At 40.7% G+C, this 19,186-nt stretch overlaps 1 protein-coding gene across 10 annotated transcripts in view; it reads left to right on the top strand.

Moving 5' to 3' along the window:
• Positions 1–18,038, top strand: part of mbnl2 (muscleblind like splicing regulator 2) — a 51,158-nt gene extending 33,120 nt beyond the window's left edge. For 2 of the 10 annotated variants that reach the window (XM_022768350.1, XM_022768351.1), the window contains exons 4-9: positions 68–271; positions 2,434–2,694; positions 6,054–6,107; positions 6,530–6,680; positions 8,559–8,594; positions 14,208–18,038. In XM_022768350.1, the coding sequence (XP_022624071.1) occupies positions 68–271; positions 2,434–2,694; positions 6,054–6,107; positions 6,530–6,680; positions 8,559–8,594; positions 14,208–14,332 (831 nt within the window). In that variant the 3' untranslated portion in view covers positions 14,333–18,038. Of the gene's footprint in view, positions 1–67; positions 272–2,433; positions 2,695–6,053; positions 6,108–6,529; positions 6,681–8,558; positions 8,595–9,800; positions 9,896–14,207 lie in introns of all 10 variants that reach the window. The other 8 variants (XM_022768357.1, XM_022768353.1, XM_022768352.1 and 5 more) reach the window with 8 other exon arrangements.
• Positions 18,039–19,186: the final 1,148 nt, after the last annotated feature.

Genomic DNA, 19,186 nt, shown 5'->3' with positions numbered 1-19,186 from the left:
AAGAGACAACATTAGAGGAACTGTCAGAATAAATGTTGGTAAACTGTCTTTTTCCCTCCATCTACAGCAGACGTTTCCAGTCAGCCAGGGCCTGGGCTCCAGCGCAGGTTTGAGCTACACACCCTACCTGACTCCCATGTCCCACAGCATGGGCCTGGTGCCCACAGACATCCTGCCCAGCACGCCCGTTATCGTCCCCGGCAGCCCGCCTGTCTCCGTGACCGCCGGCTCTTCCTCCAGCCAGAAACTGCTGCGTACCGACAAGCTGGAGGTGACCCACCCAATCACAGTCTTCCCTCTCTCTCAGACAAGACGAGCATGACAGCCAGTTGTAGCTAATGTTCTCTTTGCTCTTTGTGAAGTATAATTATGGAAACATCTTACTGTGATTTTAGGTGTGAAAGAGATGCAATAGATATGTGGTGCTAATGAGTATCATTTATAACTGCAGAGTATTTCCAATGGAGCCTCAGGGGTATTGTAGGTCTGATACAATAGTTACACACACACACACACACACACACACACACACACACACACGTGTAGTGTCTTGATGCATCCAGTACTGTGCAGTGAATGCAGAAAAAAACAATAGAGACTAACTACCTCCCTGGTTACCACAGGAGTTAGCATTGCAATAAGTAAAATAGAGGCACGTGTTTCACCTTTGTATTAACTCTTTGAATGTAACTACTTGTTCTATAAACTGACTTAGACAAGGATAAAGATAAGTAAGTCTTTAGCAAGTAATTGATGATTTGAATAAACAGATTTTGAAGTTGCCTTGTCACAAGCAAATAGAAAATCAGGCTTGTAAAAAGGCTTGATTTTTACAGAAAGCTGAAATGTTTTCACTCAGTTTAAATCTCATAACATGCTTCTAATTGTGTCACAATTTCATAAAAAGCCTGGTGAATTGTTTTAACTGCAGTAGTTGTTCATAGAGCCTGATATCTAAGTTTTGTCTGTGGCAGAAAAATACATAATTATGTTTTCAGAAAAGAAAAGAAATCAGGATCCTCACCTGATAGTTTGTTGCCTGCGTGTTATCCCTGAGCACCTGATTGTGTTATCCCCTACAGAAATAATTAAGACTTGTATCAGAAATATGATACGAAAAAATTATGATTTAAATTGGGATTTGCTAACACAAACTAGTACTTTGCTAGACATCCACGGTTAGACAGGGCAATTACTTCAACCATCTCCATCTGCCCCCTGGCTAACTGCTCTGAATGGGAATAGCTTGGTGATTGTGAAACAGTGCATAAGGGGGAGTTTTTATTTTCCACTACATTTACAAAGATAAACAATCATCTCCTGAAGACCTGGAGGTTATGCGTAGGTGTGTGCCTGTATATGTTTTTCTCTGGGATTGCTATCACTTAGCAACTGAAGGAAGTTGGCGCTAATGAAACAGTATCCCTCTGAGACACGTATACACTCCCACACAGAGCCAGCATGTGTGTGTACACGTGTGTGTATGTGCACCAGTGTTTGTGTGTGTGAGTGTGTGTGTGTGCGTGTGTGTGTGTGTGTGTTTGGTGTGTGTGTGTGTTTACACTCACTCTCACTCTGTGTGTCTCAGTCCCAGAGTGCAAGTCAAATCAGATCCCCCTGTGATTCTGCCCCGGCCTCTGAACAGTTGAACACTGACTGGTTCAGTGATTCCACAATCATTTGGGTGTGACACACATTGCAGTTTTGTTCCAGGGTGTTACATTTATTTGTAGTGTTTTTTTCTTCACTGTCTCTGCCTTCTTTAATATCATTCTTTATTTTTTTTTATATACTTTATTGGTGAAATAACAAAACAAAGAAGGAGTGACATAGAAGATATTTCACCGGTTGACTTCAATTTTATGCCACATGTTATCTTTTAGTTATGAACCTGCTGCTGCCTGCTCGTCTTTTGCTCAAACACCATGTTTTGGACACATAACATGAACAATAGCAAAGAAAATTAATCACATTTTTTAAATGGTCATTGACACACAAAAGAGGAATAAAAAGGACAAAAATACAGTGTCATATCAATGCTAAACAATGCTAGATATGTATTTTTAAACACAATATGTTTTTTTGTTAAATAAAAATATCAGACCGGTGTGAAAAGGCCTGTAATTAAATGTGTATGACATTTCTATATTTTTGACACCTGTCTGAGTTATTGTGCTAGTTGGGATGCAGTATGAGGTTGAATTGGATTCAGCCAAAGCATTTAATATTTTACTGTTCATGATGAATACTGTGATTCTGACTAATATTGCTTCACACATTCACAATTGGTTTCTGTGTGTATTTCTTTGTTTTCTCTTTTTGCTGCACACATCTGTGTGTCTGTCCACATCTGTGTGTGTGTGTGTGTGTGTGTGTGTTCATGTGTGTGTGTGTGTGTGTGTGTGTGTGTCCACCTGACTCTCCTGCTCCCAGGTTTGCCGTGAGTTCCAGCGGGGCAACTGTGCACGCGGTGAGACTGACTGCCGCTTTGCTCACCCGAGCGACAGCCCCATGATCGACACCAGCGACAACACGGTCACCGTTTGCATGGACTACATCAAGAGCCGCTGCTCACGCGAGAAGTGCAAGTACTTCCACCCCCCGGCCCACCTGCAGGCCAAGATTAAGGCCGCCCAACACCAGGCCAACCAGACAGCTGTGGCTGCGCAAGCCGCTGCCACAGCTGCAGCCATGGTGAGCACAGCACTACAGCCTACCCACTGTACTTTGTGCCTACACAGTGGTAGAGCAAGAAACACACACTCATACTTGTCCTTGTATTAACCAAACAAATCTCACAAGGTTTCTGCTTGTTTAGAGTACTTATAGAGCAAGAGCTTGTAAGGTCTGGATGAGACAATAAGGCCATTTTATAGCACCTATATACAGTATACCTTGAACCTTCCAATAAGAGCTTAGCATTTTATTATAGTATCATGGGAGGCTTTTATAGGGCATCAAATAAACAAGTTATTGTTGGAGGTTTTACAGTTGTGGAACAGCAAGTAAACACAACATATACGAATATGTATGTGAAGCACACATCGTCTAAACTTGAGATCAGAGATTGTTGGATGTCCAGGAACACGCACTGTAACTGTTAGCTGATCAAACACAGCCTAACACTTTTTATGATACACTAACAATTCCTGCTTTTTCTAATTAGTGTAAGTTAGTGATCACGTTTGAGCAATTTTGTAAAATACACGTAAGCAAACACAGGCTCAATGAATACACATTATATTATGATAAATCATCTTGAGTTACACAAAGTGTAAACACATGCTGTTGATGATGACACCCACACTAACATAAAATGTGGAGCACTGCTTTATTACTGTAAAACACATACCCATCTCTGCTGGTTTTTTCTAGTGGACTCCAGTGTACACTAACAATAGTCATCCCAAAGTGAGGCCTTTGTATACAATAAACAGGGTTTAGTGAGACCTAAATGCATCAGTATAATGCTGCAAGAACAATCTGTTATTATCTCACTGCAGCATGCTTTTTATTTTCAAATGCCCTTGGTTCATATAGAGACAATGTGCTGGCTCACCCCCCATCCTACCCCCCCTGCTCTCAATGATAAGTGCGGCTCTCTGCAGATCAGTGCAAATTGAATCAGGGATGGATGAGGATGTAACATCGCGGGTGGGGGTTTACCCTCTTCTGCCTTAGGTGGAAAAATCCCCCAACAGGCTGAGGAAGAAACAGAGATAGACAGACAGGTAGAAGTGCAGGCAGGCAGGCAGACAGACAGACAGACAGTGAGAAGGGTTTGGCAGTGTGTCTTGGCTGTGCCCCACCCTCTTCCAGGCTCTGAGTGGCTTCTTTTGAATGATCCTTTGGCTGCTGCACTCGCACACCTTATACTGCGCCAGTGTGCTGACTGACTTGTTTCCTCCATGGCATGGGCATGCTTTATGCGCTGCACATACCTCTCTCATTGGCTGGCTCCATTGCTGCTTGCTCTCCCTGTCCTTCCTCCATAAGTCCACAGTGTGGATGATAAGGTGACCATGACTGCAGGTTAGTTTCATTTGTGCACATGGTAGCAGCTGCATTAAAGCAGGAAAAAACAAAGAATTAAAACATGCATAAATAAAAGAGAGCCTGAGGACCCCAAGGCACTATAACTTCATATAACTGTCAGGGCTCTACAGCAACTACCTTAGCTCAACAACTTCTCCAGGTACACAATGCATCATCAAATATTTAGTATATGTTGCTAGTGTGTTTTCCTCCCATGCGTCATACTCCTGTGTTGCATATATGCCCCAGTTTATCAACTTTATGACCCAATTCCCAGTTTACCATCAGCAATTACAAGCTGTGCTAGAGGTGAGGAGGGTTAACCTTAGGACAATGAGTTGTTTAGTCAGCACCTTTAATCCAATTTTCTTTTAGCTCTTAGCCTAAAGCTGAAGCAGAGACCCATAAAACCTGTATTGCTGCACTGCTGCAAATAGGTAATATCATTACCCATAATTCACTTTTTTTAATCTAAAACAAATAAGATGAAGTGTGCTGTAGATAAGGTTACACATTAACTGATACAGTAAGAAAATCCTATTATTGAGATTATGTTATTTTACTGTGCCACATTATGTGTTGCTTGCCATGCTGTGATCTTCTTCCTCATTGCAAGTCGAATGCAATCATCTTTCTTTTCATGTCACTTTAATAGGCCATCTTCCATTTTAACTAACCACAATGTTTAAGTCTGTTAACACTGCATCAGTAATGCATTGTCACTCTTTAATAGGACGTATACTGTTATATACTATTAGAAAATCCACATACATGAAGCAAGAGGCTTGTGCATGGACCCCTTAAGTGCTGTGCTCATCACATCCATGTCATCTTTTTTTCCTCTCAGCAGTGACATCAAATGTAAGGTCGTTTTCAATAAATTAACCAAAGCTAATCCTGGAAATATAACTCTTTATTATTACCTCATTAGGGTTGGCGTCAAACTAATTTTAGTTCTGTAAACATTTGCGATTTAATTGCCTCTAGACTAGACTAGACTAAGATGTTGTTGTGTTTAGGAGGAATGTAAGAATAAACAGAGCTCCACATTCTGTGATTGAACTATAACTGCGCCTCACATTGTGTCACCTCCCCAAGTTCATCGATCACACTAACAGGCCACATGCCCTCATGATGCAGATTTAGTTTGAGGATTTGTCCCTAACTTTAACTAGATGTGAATTGACACCACTACAGAAAAGGATGTGACTGCTAAACAACTTTTTGTTAGTATTGTCTGGACTACTTATTGTAGCTGCCACAAGGGTGACAGCACCTCAACAGCCTCTTGCTACTAGTAATAGTGTTTATCTGTAGTTTAAAATCTGATCACGCAAATGTGTCCAGATCTTGCTGCCAGTTGTGAGGGCTGAGGTGAATAATTCGAGGGGCTTTGACCAGAGTGCACTCACATCCCAATCTGTTGTGGGTGTTTTAGACATTTCTCAGGCCCAAAGGCACCTCACACCATCAAATAGAGTAATCCAGGAGCACTGTGATTGTTGTGTGTGTAGGACTGTAGTGAACTACTTTGAAAGAGAGCTTCTGTTCAGATCTCACATCAAGTGTCAGGCCAGTATTTCTAGTCTGAATCATTTATGTTTAACTTACTGCATTTTGTTCTTGCGTAGATGTTTAAAAAAGTTGATTTACTTGTTCAGAAGTAGTTGACGTTACTACTAAATGCTTTCCCAGTAGTTTTGAAGTACATCATAGTATCTTGCTTTTTTAACCAAAGGTTATTGTAGATGCTTTTTTTTTGCTTTTGTACTAATTCAAAAAGTAGCAATGTTTCTTTAAAGTAAACAAAACAGTTTTTTGTTTATGTGCATGCCTATTGTTTTGTATGTGGTATACTTGCATTCAGATTATTTTTGTTTTTGTTTTTTTCCTTCTCACCTATCCACAATGCAATGCTGTCCCCCATGACGCACCTCTGCTTGCTGTTACCTGTATGTTAATACGCTTGAATCCCATTGGCCCACTGCCATCATGTGCTCGCTGCCTGCTATTAAAAGACTCAGTCGACTGCCAAAGCAATGAAGCGACCCCTCGAGGCAACTGTAGACCTGGTACTTTGACCTTTCACCTTTTGCTTTGCATGTAGCTTCTTTAATTGTACTGTAGCCACTCACAAAATTTAAGTTGGCTCTTTTGTTTTTGTGAAACCCTGTAAAACATTTTAAAGTATAAATATTTATCATTTATGACACCAGTGGCAATTCTAGATTGTACTGTACATTTATTAAATGAACAATTACAACGTAATGTTAAAATAATTCCAGTTATCACACTGTTTTCTTTAATGTGTTGTTGATGCCTTGCTATGGTGTAGTTTCTCATTGTCCTTGTGATAGTTACAGCAAGTTTCCATTTTGCCTTGTTGTGCTGTGCATAGACAAGTAACAGATTTAGAAAATATCAGTGCTGATTTGTGTAAGTATCCAGTTCCAATCTACTGTGCTTTTGTTGTGTGTGTGTTTTCGGTGGCTAGGCGTTCCCCCACGGCGTCCTGCAGCCCCTACCAAAGAGACCAGCACTTGAGAAGAGCAACGGAGCAAGCTCCCTGTTCAACCCCAGTGTTTTGCACTACCAGCAGGCGCTGGCCAACGCACAGCTCCAGCAGCCCGCTTTCTTTCCCACAGGTAAGAGCTCCCAATCAATACACCCAGCACACAGATGCAGATAGAAGCACTCATAGGTATGCAGAGCATGCAAGCACACAGATGCAAAGATACACTCACAGAACGGGCTCAGCCAACCCTTTATCTATCACAAACTTGTTTTTTTGGAGTTTCTCATGCTAAAGATTCTCTCTAGAGATTCTCTCATGATCAGTTACATCTGATAAAGTTTATATTTTTCTTTTGAAAGGGATTACTTTGCGTGACACACATAAAGAGCTGCGCTGTTTTGGTGTGTGGTAACACCTGCCAGGTGGAAGGACAGTGAAGGTTTTGATCAGAGCAATAAAAGATATGATATATTACCCCCTGAATATGATACACCTGCCAAGCATATCAAAAGAGCAAAACAAGCCCAGTTGTTTCAAACACAAAGGCTCTGTAACTTTGTTCAGGCTCCAGTGTGAGGGACGAATGGCTTACTTTTTGGAGCTAACGCGGCTTATTCAGTGTGTATTTAATCTGTCTTGACTGACATCGATATTGGGAAAAAATCCCATTTACAAAAGCAATTTTGTTCCAATTTTCCCAAATTAATTCAGCTCTGCTCCTTTATTCGTCTTCAGTTCTTTGGCCCTAAACAAACACTCTGTGTGTGTGTGTGTACTCCTCACGCAGGAACTAACAGTAGCTCAAGCCCCCTCGGGTCACCTGCTAAATGAGTTAACTGCAGCTAATGCGGTAGCCTATAGCCACACTCATGAGTCATGAGGCTGAGACTCCTATCCCTCGCTCTGCTTTCTACCTGCTCTTTTTGTGTCCCTTCTGGCGTGAGATGTCTGACAGCCCCTCCTCCCTCTCTCCCTCTATATCTGTGTGTGGGAAGTAGCTTTGGGTCAAAGATTGCAAGTCTGCTTTTTTCCCCACTAATCTGCTACATTTCAGATGGGTGGGATTTCTCTATAATGTGGGAAAAAGACAATTTGTGCCAAATATGTTGCACAGTCACATGAGAGCATTTGAAGTTTACTGATGGAGTAAACCCCACCCATCCCCGTTTTACTCAGTACTGGAGGGAAGCCTGTGCACATCATTGTACTGACCCTGCATGATGCTGCTGTGTGGCTCTGTCACCTCCTTAGTTTCCTTTCCTCTATTATTTAGTTTTTTCTCTCTTTTGCTAGAGATTTTCGTATTTATTTATTTAGTGTTCAGTTTTTATAGTATCTATAAATGTGCTAGTTGCAGATATTTTTGTGGCCACAGAAGAATTTTAAAAAATGGGAAAGTAAACACTTGGAAATATTTTAAGAATGTTTGGATGCAAACAAGTGTTAAAAGCTGAGCTTGGCTGCTTGTGGATCGGCAGAAAATATGTAGCAACTATATCTGGATCACAGGCACCAACATGGTCCAGACAAGTCAGTGGAATCAGGGAGTCATCCCAGTGGGCTGTACACTCTCTGACCTTAGACCCTTCACATGTGTAAAGAAAAAGTCCACGAAAAATGGAGAAACCAAATATGGAGAAAGAGAATTTTTAATAAATAAAGTAAATATCATGTACATAACCAAAGAACTAACGTTGCAACATGCTGGACCTGGCCACTATTTCATGGTGGTACGGTATAATTATGTTTGATTTAGCCACAGCTGTATATAAACAGTATTTTCTCACTAATAGGATAACTGATGAAGGGAATTCCTCTGCTTGCTAGCGTGTACTGCATTCATAACTGCCTGACAGCACCACAGTAACAGTAGCATCTGAGCTGTCTTTTGTTTTGTCTTGTGTAACCTTGTTGTTCTCCTCCCTCTCAATTAACCCATTTATTTCCTCTTCTCTCTCCCTCTCTGTCTCCCTCTCTCTCTCTGTCTTTCTCTGCATGAACACAACAGGGTCAGTCTTGTGCATGACTCCTGCTAGCAGTCTTGGTAGGTCTCGACCTTCCCTTTGCTCTCTCACACACACACACACACTGTTTGATGTAGGTGGGAGTGTTGGGGGTGGGTGGAGTGGGAGGAGTGGGCAATAGCTGCAGCCCTTGCAGGTGAAACAAAAGGTAATCGCTTCACTGCATCACTTCCTGCGGTGGTGACGAAACTTTTTAAAATGTGCTCAAGGAATTCTCATTAAACTGTCCCATTTCTTTAAGATGAGATTTAATGTGAAACTCTTTTCATGTCCATTTTGTATCACCTGGAAGAGTTGTTTTCAGTTCTTGTTTCCCTACTGACTTTCTTGCTAATGACTGTTTATGATTAAAATGTTTGTGTAGATAAAATACTATAGACTGATCTGTTTGTTCTTAAGCTGTAGGATAGCTACTGTCTGTTTGCTGTGCTGTGTTGATCAGGAAATTTAAATCAGTTTTCCCAGAGAAATTACACGTAACTGGAGCTTGTCTCTGCAATGAGGGGATGGGAATTACAAAAAGTCCTAGTCGGCTAAACAGCAGGTCCTACATCGGTGAATTGATGACTGAGAATAATGATTTTCAACATAGTATTAACCACAATCCTTCAGAGTAGCATGTTTTTGGCATTCACAGTGAAGTAGCCGCCTGGGTTTTTGGCATCGTCCTACTGTTCATCATGTCAGCCCACATGGACTAAAAAAATTTAATTCCCATCCCTGTTGCCAAAAATGTCATTGATTCATTGTAATTGGTGTCTTGTGCTCCTTAACTTCTCTGGGAAAAACAGCAAACTGATTTTCCATATAAATTTCCTTACTTGTGATTGTAATCAGCTTCTCTCCTCTTGTTTTTTTTGTTATTTTTTCTCCCATGCTCTCTTTTTCTTTCTTTCTTTCTGTCCTCCTTGCTTTGCATTGTGAATGGTTGCATGCCATCTGCCGGTGTAACCCTAACGATGGCTTGCTGGCTCTCTGTAACATCCGCCACCACCACCACCTCAACAACAACAACAACAACAACAACTACAACAACTACAACAACTACAACAACTACAAATACCGTCGACACACCCACACACTCACACACAACAACAACAACAACAACAACAACAACTGTTGCCATGGTTACCATAATGCTCCACCTACCTGTCCATTGCTACCACCTCCTTCCCTCTCCCCCATTCCCCTCCCCCCACCTCCCCTTTCCCACCCTCAAAACAAAGTCCCAATGATGTACAGTGCTACGCCTGCTACTGTCTCTGCAGCAACAACTCCTGCCACAAGTGTCCCCTACGCAGCAACAGCACCAGCCAATCAGGTTTGCTCCTTTTAAAGCTTTCTTTCATCAGTCCCTGGAGCTCTGAATAAGTCCTGCCTTCTAACAGTGAGCTGCAATAACCTGCAGCTGAGCCACAGCCCACGCCCAGCCCCTCCCCATCCATGCTTTTCCCTGCACTGGACGAGCTCACAAGTGGGTGTTTTCAAGAGAATTTAAAGCAGAGGGGCTACCTGAGGAAGCAGGTGCCAGTGCAGTGTAATTTTTGTAAAACAGCCCCATTAAGCACTCCCAACAAGCACTTCTTCAGAGCTCCCACATTTGCAAAATAGTAGTTGTGTTGTGTTGCACTACTTCCTGGTTTTGTTTTGCATGTTCTGTTTTAAGTTTTATTTTCCACTTTTCTTGTTGTTGTCAAATAAGCCTCTCCATCTGCAGTAGGGGCATCATCTGTACTGCTTGTGTGCTATGCAAACACACACATTCAAGCAAACACATACAGACAATTTCTCCAGCACTTGCAGCTGATTCGGAACAGCCACCATGTTGGATCTTTTCCTGTTTCCACTACCCACCCCCACCCCCCACACCCCAATTTCACCTTTTCACCTTTGCTAGTTGCAGGATAAAAGGGAGAATAAATCTGAGTTACAAGTGGGCTTGTCAGGGAGAGACAGACACAGGAAAAATTATCACAGAAGTTGTCTAAAAATGGCCTCTGATCGGCGGCTCTCCTGTTGCTGCGTGTCAGCAGGAGCAAGGGAAGCAAGGCCAGGTTTGAATGCCAGAGTGACGCATGTGTGCCCCATTTTAAACCTGGAAATTTCAGCACAATGCTGGCACTCTGGCCTTACACAGCTGGCAATCATTTACTAGTAGTCCTGTATAGAGGTGCTTTAAGGACACACAGATGAAGGTGGAAATGTAACCGGAAAACAATCATGTCACTTTTAACAAGTGCATCCACAACAGGGCATGTAGGAATTGTCTGAATTTACAAGGATGTTCATGACACGCAAATATACAGTCTCTTTGTCTGTGTTTCTTTCGTTTTTTTAATAAATGTACAGTGTAAAATTAAACACACAGTAATTATAAGGTGACTTGTGCTAGTAGTAGGGACCAGTATCCCAATTTTGAATCTCTTTTTGTACCATTTCCTCTCACTGCTCTTCTTTCAGTCTTTGGTCATGCTGCCTCAATGTCCAGAGAAACTATTTAGATACCGACTTAAGTGAGAATGACAATCAGTTATTTTTAAAGGAAACAATTTTAGAAAATTGAAGTCTCTAAAAATACCTTTAAAAACATTTCCTATGTCCCATCTGGAACGAAAAAATGAGAATGGAGGTACTGGGTGTAAAAAAAAAAAAAAGAAAGAAAAAAGAAAGAAATGACAGGTTCATTTTGAAAAATGATCATTAATCATTACTCCAACATCCCCCCTTCCATCATTAACATAGGCTCTGGCCCAAGTACCTCGTGCTTTATTGCTCCTCATAGGCCATCAGTGTATGCACTTCCTGTGAGTCACCATCTCTTCCTGTAATTGGCATGCAGCAGCAGTAGCAGCAGGAAGCAGAGCTGCTCTTTAAAGATGCATGTGGGACAAGGAGCCAGAGAAACACTGACGTCAGCCCTCGCCTGTGCTTTCTCCGTCGCCCCCCCCCCCCCCCTTTCTCTCTCCACCCACCCCGCCCTGCATAAAGATTCCTCCTGCTCGGACACAGTTAACAATTATATTCACCAGCTGTACTGCATACAGTGCACGCCTCGTTTAGTAAAGTCATCCCCAGGTTATGATTTCATTTCATTTTTTTAATTTAAGGCCACATGCTGCAGACGTTAAAACGAAAAACAATCTATCAGTCCCAAACTTTAAGTATGGAGTCGTGCTAGCTTGTTAGTATCAGCTATTAGCACATCCATAATTATAATGTAGCGTCTTACACCATAGGCTTGGTCAAAACAAGTTGGACAGAACTGGGGAATAAACTGGACATCATAATGTTAGAGCCAAAAGAATCAAACCTGTCAGTGGAAGGCATCTGTGTCTTTAGATAGAACGAGATAAATAGTGGATAATACACATTCATAGAGGGACAGGATAGGTTCAGAATATGGTCAACTCGTGACCCTCTGAACTGTTATTGTGACATGACAAGGAGGAACCAATCACATCATTCCATGCCTCAGTGCATATTAACCATGTGCTAACAGTGCTGGGGTGTCTGGTAACGTCACTGCTTTTACTGGAGATTGTAACGTTGCAGCGCCCTCTACTGTCTGAATATGGTGTTACATACACACTCTGCAGGCTATATGTGATCAGTCTGTCTACTGCAGTGATGGGAAGATGACAGAGGTTGTTATATAGAGCAGGTCTTCAGCTACAGGACCGTCCTGTGGGGGAACCTGTTATTTTTCTTATCACAGTTATTGAAATTAACACACTCGGTCACTAAGATCCAATGCAATTAGAATAATAATGTGATATTACACACCTTATCATATTTAATTATCCAATTAGTCACATCATCCTCGGCCATCTAATGGTGGTGAGTGCTATCTTCCTACTTCAAAATGCTGCAAGTATCACTGCACCAAATCCTAGACAAATAGGACCCGCAAACAATTCTTGGCGTTTGTTTTTAGCCACCTGTGATACCAGACGGGTGGGGTGTACCGTCTTATCTGGTTGATCCTACCCCTCTGGCACCCAGTAATATTTATATAGATTTTTCTCCTATTTTCATACTGCACTATGGAACAGGCTGTCCTCTCAGCCTGTGCACATCACACACTCTCCACCTGTGGTGACCTTCTGTGATGTGTGATGTGACCAGTGGCTTCTGTCCTTTGCTGGCTATCTATTGTCTGTTAACAAGCACCATGTGTCTTTGTTCTGCGTTGGCTTGCTGCCAGTGGCAACCACATGATGGCAGCCAGCAGCTCTTCTACCTGTCTTTCCCCTATAGACAAATCTCTCTCTCTTCTTCTTCTTCTTCTTTCTTACTCTTTGTTGTGTGGTTGATTAGTCTTTATCTCCTAATGGGAGAATGCACACAGATGTGACCAGACCTGGGTCAAATGCTATTTGCAAATAACTTTTTCTCTTATCTGTATGGAACACCAGGCAGGTGGCATTACCACAACAACTAAGGCGATTGTCTTAGTTGGTGAGGGACATGGTTGTCGTGGTAAACTCTTCCTACCTAAGGCCTGTAGGTGTCAGTATGCCGAACCAGGCTGTATAATGTGTTATCCGACCATGATGAAAAGCAAAAGTGTTTATACCTTTTGAAAAATCATTTGGATGTGGGGCAAATAGCACGTGGTGATGGCCTTCTCCTGGCTGCAGCACACTGTCCTCAGTCTCTCTCCAAATACTCGGTGTCTTTTGTGTGTCTTCCAAGGCGTTCATGGTGGTTGAACTCAGTGGAACACACAAAAAAATGACTGAAGTTGTGTGGCTTTGATCTTAAGGACATTTTCAAACATGCGTTGTTTCTACACAGCAGTCAGGTGTGGACCAAAGCAACTGCACTGAAAAACTTTAGAAGAAGTGGTCTCACTCCAGTTGCAAAGGAATTCTGGAGCATTTTTTTTTCTCTGCGAGTTTGAGCTAAACAATTCTCATAGTCACTTGCAAAATCATTACTAGCAGCTAGCTGGAGAAGGAATCAAGGTCTGACCTGGACTACCAACAAATTGTCTTCATGATAACACAGGACCTTCTTCAGGACTTTCTTCGTGTGTTTTACTTGAACGCTTTCTCCCCAAACACATTTAACCAATGGGTGGGGTAAAAATTCTCACATGGCCTTTAGTGATGCATTGCTTGAATTTTTGTCTGAACAAAAACAAACCAAATCAACGGGAAAATGCAACAAAATGTAGCCCTAAGAAAAGGTTGAATTCTGCCTATTTTCACACCTTCACACACCTTGCCAAGTACAACGTAAAGTGGGCAAAATTGTTGGTGAAAATTATTGCACACGTTTGGCCATCGTACAGGATGTTTCTTACGGTACCATCCGACAGCACTTCGTTTGAAGCATACTGAGGTTTTGAGTAGGAAGAAAAAAGACAAATACCATTTGATCCAGATCTTAAGGAGACGCCAGACACAATAAAAGCATCAGCTTTGTCTATTTATGTTAAGTATATTCTTATATGTTTACATTAATCAAAGTCAGTTGAAATCTAACTGTGTCAAACTTGTGGTAATGCAGATTTTGGGTATTTTGCTTTACATTATACATGTGAGTAAATGAAGTCTGTCTCTTACAGGTAAACTAAACGTTTTCTCCCCTCCCTTCCTTCTTTTTATCTCCCTGTCTCTCTCCTCCAGATCATCCTGAAATAAGTTTCAGGAAGGGAACGGAGTGTCACGAAGCTGCACTGGGAAACCTAAAACAGCCCCTGTGTAAATACTACCTTACCTCTCCCATAGAGGTCCAGCAACCTGCATGCTAAGAGTGTAAACACTTCAATTTAACCGTAAGAACTGCAGTGCCGGTGTAACACACACAGAAAAAAAAGATATATATACTGTATGTATTGCTAGAAAAAATAATTAACATGAAAAATTCAAAAATATTCTTATGTATAGTGCGACATACATAGCAGACACACAATATAGAGGTCATTTTAACAACTGTTCTCCCAAAGTACCGTGGATCCCCTCTCTTTCATATTTATTCTAAAAACCTCTGCACAATGTTCATCCCTTTGGTTAGAAAAAAAAGATGCGTGATTTGCACTATATGAGAAATATAGTGCTTAATGTGGAAGTGGGAAAACAGGAAGTCACAGAAAACCCGTGCACAACCACACCAATGCACTCGGCGCTTTGAAGAGGGTTTTCATCTCGCGGTCTTTGCTTTTTTCTCTCTACAAAGTTGAATGTCCTTGGGGCAGACAGGCTCATGTTTTCTTAATGTGACTGTCCCGGCGAGGGTTCGTCTGTGACCCTCATCTGCCCCAGATGCTGTTAAGATGCCATGATGAAGCTTATCCTCCCCTCCCCCCCTGCCAACTTTTCATCTCCGGAAACATCTTGCCAAAGTTGCGGCTTGGAAGAGGTCAATGGAATCAACCTGCCAGAGTGCAGGGCCACATTTTAACACCCAGACAAAATCTTTTCTTTCTTTTTTTTTTGCCATTGCGAAAGCTGCTCGGAACGCACCCTTTATTTGTTTGGGTGCTTTGTTTAGGAGGAGTGGTGGGATAGATTGTGCACGGATTTTTGCATGCAGTCAGGACAGGGAAAGACAGTGCCCAGTGTTGACAGAAGATAGTCGTGGCCATTACCACAAAGCCTAAAGGCTCGGGTCTGTGCCAAGGGCTTAACAAAGCTTGAGGGTTTGTTCCAGACATACCAAGCCTTGTGTGTGTGTGCATGTGTGTTCGTATCTGGAGACTGATGGTCTGCCGGCAGACTGGGACTTGAAGCGAGGTCTAGCAGGTGATGACAACACCAGGCCTGGTAGGAGAGTTTTTTGAGGGGTGGGTGAGGGATTTAAGTGCTAAGACTAAACAAAAAACGGTGCATTTGACGACGCTCGTCAAGCAAAAAGATAACTTGAACTTCGACTGGAGGGCTATCTGTGACCGTCGGTTGTCCTGTCCAACCCTACTATCACCGATAATCCTGTTCCATTTTAGAAAACTGTAGAAGTGCCTAAAAAATGCTCATCAACAACACATGCATCCAGAGTGTATCACTAAAAGTCACAGACACAACACACTGGCTGTCAGAAGCTACATGGGACTTTTCGGGAAAGACATCACATTTTGCGAATCGTTACTGGAATCAGTTTTTCTAGTAACCGTTCATTAACATCACAAGTGACTTTATCGAAACAAAAGAAGTTAAAGAAACGACAAATCAAAAATAGCTTTGTAGAATGTTTGGTGACTTTCATGGTGTACCATTGTTTCTTACCATGGTTTGAGTAGTTTACATGAGGAACGTGAGTGAGAAAAAAATGTATTGTAAACTGTGTAATGTATGTAAAGTGTCTCTTATTTTGAGAGTTTATATTCATAGTTCTAGAAATGTATTCGAAGTTATTTAAAATTTGTGTTGTGTCTCCTATCAAGGTATGTTTGAATTCCCCTAAAACCCTCCACCACCTCCATCTCCCAGAACAATCAGTTGTTTTTCAGTCAAGATCATCAAAAGTTATTGTATTATTTTAGACCAACCCTCTTTAGTCATTTCATTTTACAAACAGCGTGTTTGAACTCATGATACTAAATCTTATTTTCCATTTTTCAAAATTCAGATGTAATTTCATGGTGCTTGATTAACATTGACAATCCACAGGCATACCTTTGGAACAAGAGTGTTTCACTCCGGTTTCACATTTTGGTTTCATTCACTTTGATTGTCTTCACATGCATTATGATTTGTGTGTAATATTTGTGGAAGGTGGTAAAAGTTCTATTTTGTTGTAATTTATCTTATGTTACTCTTGGTCAAATTTTAGTCAAAAACAATGTTGTAAACTATTCTATTTTGAAATGAATGTAATTTATTGAGCTGTGCTACATTCTGCACGGTTGGTCATTTAAAGGTCTAACCTGTCAGGTCAGCGAATGAGAAGTCGCACACGTCTGAGGGGTGGGGTTTAAAATTCTACTCACCAATAGAAAGCTACTGGATCTTTCTTGCCTTCTCATCGATAAAAAGATCACGGTGTTGCAGTAATGAGCATAGTTATAGAGTTGCTTGTGTTGTTGGAAAAAAAATGTTTATTGTATAGATGACATTTTACCAAAAAAAGAGAAGAAAATTTCAAAAAAGATGTACTTTTCACTCTAGTAAAATAGTATTTCATAACAATATTAAGTTGTTGCTGTGGCAACCAAATGTTGCAATTACTAAAGTTCGGTATTTTTGTAAATGACATTGTTAAGTTGATTTTTGTTTCTTTTTGCTAGAACACTGTACACAAGGTAGATTGTAAAGAAGATATGAACATTTCTTATTCTTCACTGAGATTATGACAATGACCTAATATTTTCATTAGCGAATAACAGCCTCCATAGTGCTGTGACTGTAACACTTAAATAGATTTAAAGTCATCAATGTTACATAGATTATATATAAATATATATATAAGAACTAAATAATCTATAAATTAATAAGTTCAGATGTACAGCTCTTCCCCCGACAAAGGACCTTTAGGTTCCACACTGAGACATTTTATTCGAGGCGTATGTATCACTAGAGTTAAGGATTGCACTTTTCATATTCTTTAAAGATGTGATCTGTTTTTCATTTCCTGCTAGTACAGTAAATCTGTTTATCAATCAAAAGCAGATACTACCGGTAAATAACTTTAATTCAACATGTTGCATGGGAAAACAATATTTTCTTTTCTTACTAAATGATAACGTACTGAATGTTTCTAGTGAAAAAAAAAATGTCTGTACACAAAATGTCCTCATTAGGTGACCCACGATGCCCTTGTGTATGGAATCCTCTTGAGATGTAATGTTTTTTGAAATGTGTCGGCAATGATTGACTGATGGTAAAAAGAAAAATGTAAGCACTTTCTGAGCAGTTGGTCAACTGAGCAGACTCAGCTTATCCAAACACTTTGCCTTATCTTGAGTCCATCGTGCTTAAGGTTTTATGTTTTTAAGAGCTCTTATGAAATTTATGAAAGAGGCTTGAACGGGTCTCTCTTCTCAAATCCCTCCTCAGTTTCATTTCAAATATATATCTTTATATCTAAAATCATTTTTTAAGGTTTTAATGTGCGCATCACAAGGCCAAAATGGGTGACTGCAACAGAGAGACCAGTCACTGATCTTTACTTCTGGTCTCCCAAATCTGTAGTGACATCTTTTCGTCCCATTGCCTTACAATGGAACTGTTTGGAGCGTGTAATTCACAGCTTTAGCCAGCAGAGGGCACTACACTGGAGACTGCAGGTTATGACTTGTGACTGCCTGTGCCATCGTTGTTGCAGTGTACCCTAACAACAAAGTAAAAACATAAAGATTAATTGACAAGAAGACCCTCATCGGATTTATAGTTTCAATGTAATCATTTTTCAATGTATTCTTTTTGCATATATTTTGTGCTATTTTATGTTTCTATAGTCAAATGTTTCTTTGGTTCCAGCAAGATAGTGTAAAATCTATTGAAAGAAAGAAATAAAGAAAATCAAAGGAACTGTTTTGTCTGGATCTTTTATTTATGTCACGTACAGGACCTGTTTGTGTAGTATTTTGCATCATCTATATGGATATATGCATCATATATTTGAAGACCCCAGCCACTACATCCTAGACACATTTGCTCTTCAATGTGCCATAGAGATGTAATGTATACTGTGTAAGTCCCCTTGGTATCTGAGGTCCACTTTGGAAACTGCCATTAAAGTAAATAAAGCAGCAGAATAAAGGCTCATTAGAGCAGTCTTTAGGGTTGTGGCAGCTAAGGCTTCACAATTACACAAAAATAAATGACCAGATTTTAATGCTGCTTTCATTAATGTAAGTCCGAGCTCTCCACAATTAAGATTTTGCCACAGACGATAAACATGATGTTAAGACTAAAGAAGTAAACGTTTTCCATTATTTATTTTCTATGTCATTTCCTGTTACTGCAGTGAGGCATTTCATGAAGTCAAAAAAAAATATGAGGAGTCATTAATACCCCAATGTTAATGTCAACTAATTTCCCTATTACAGCTCTAGCAGCTGCATTTTTCATTTAAGTCACTATTTTGAACATTATCTTTTTGTCTGTTGCCAGGCAGCTGCAGTGTCTGAATCCACCATTTCAAAAAACATCAGCGCTCCCAGGATATGAAATTAATGGATGCAGTGTTTCACATCTCTTTGTTATTCTGTATGTTTACTACAGTGGGTATAGCAGTGTGCAGTTGCACAATTGCAAGATCACTACTGATTTTAAAACCCTTAAACTGACTGATGACACAATTAACTGCAAAATTGTATAAACCACCTTCTCTGAAATCCTATAACAAATGTATTGCTATATTTTGCCACATACATATTATCACATGTATTTGCACACATGAAGCCTGGAAGCCTGACAAAGAAAATATTTTGATCCCGGATGTGTTCCAGACAAGGTCAAGAGCTCTAGATACGAAGTTAAAGGGGAGCACCCTGTCACACAAAGGCGTGTTGAGACTAAGGACTAATGACCTTGCTTATTTGCAGATGCAAGAGACTTGTCTGGAACAACTCCCATCATCTAATGGGTGCTTAACCCTGTTTCCACGGCAACTGTGGAGACTATCCTCCCAAGAAAAATGACATCATCAGTTGTTTCAGCAAATA

This window comes from Seriola dumerili, unplaced genomic scaffold (assembly GCF_002260705.1).
Source record: "Seriola dumerili isolate Sdu_G_001 unplaced genomic scaffold, Sdu_1.0 BDQW01001556.1, whole genome shotgun sequence".
In the NCBI taxonomy this organism is placed as follows: domain Eukaryota; kingdom Metazoa; phylum Chordata; class Actinopteri; order Carangiformes; family Carangidae; genus Seriola; species Seriola dumerili.
The sequence above is the reverse complement of the archived record's forward strand: the minus strand, read 5'-3'. Positions and strand labels throughout refer to the sequence as shown.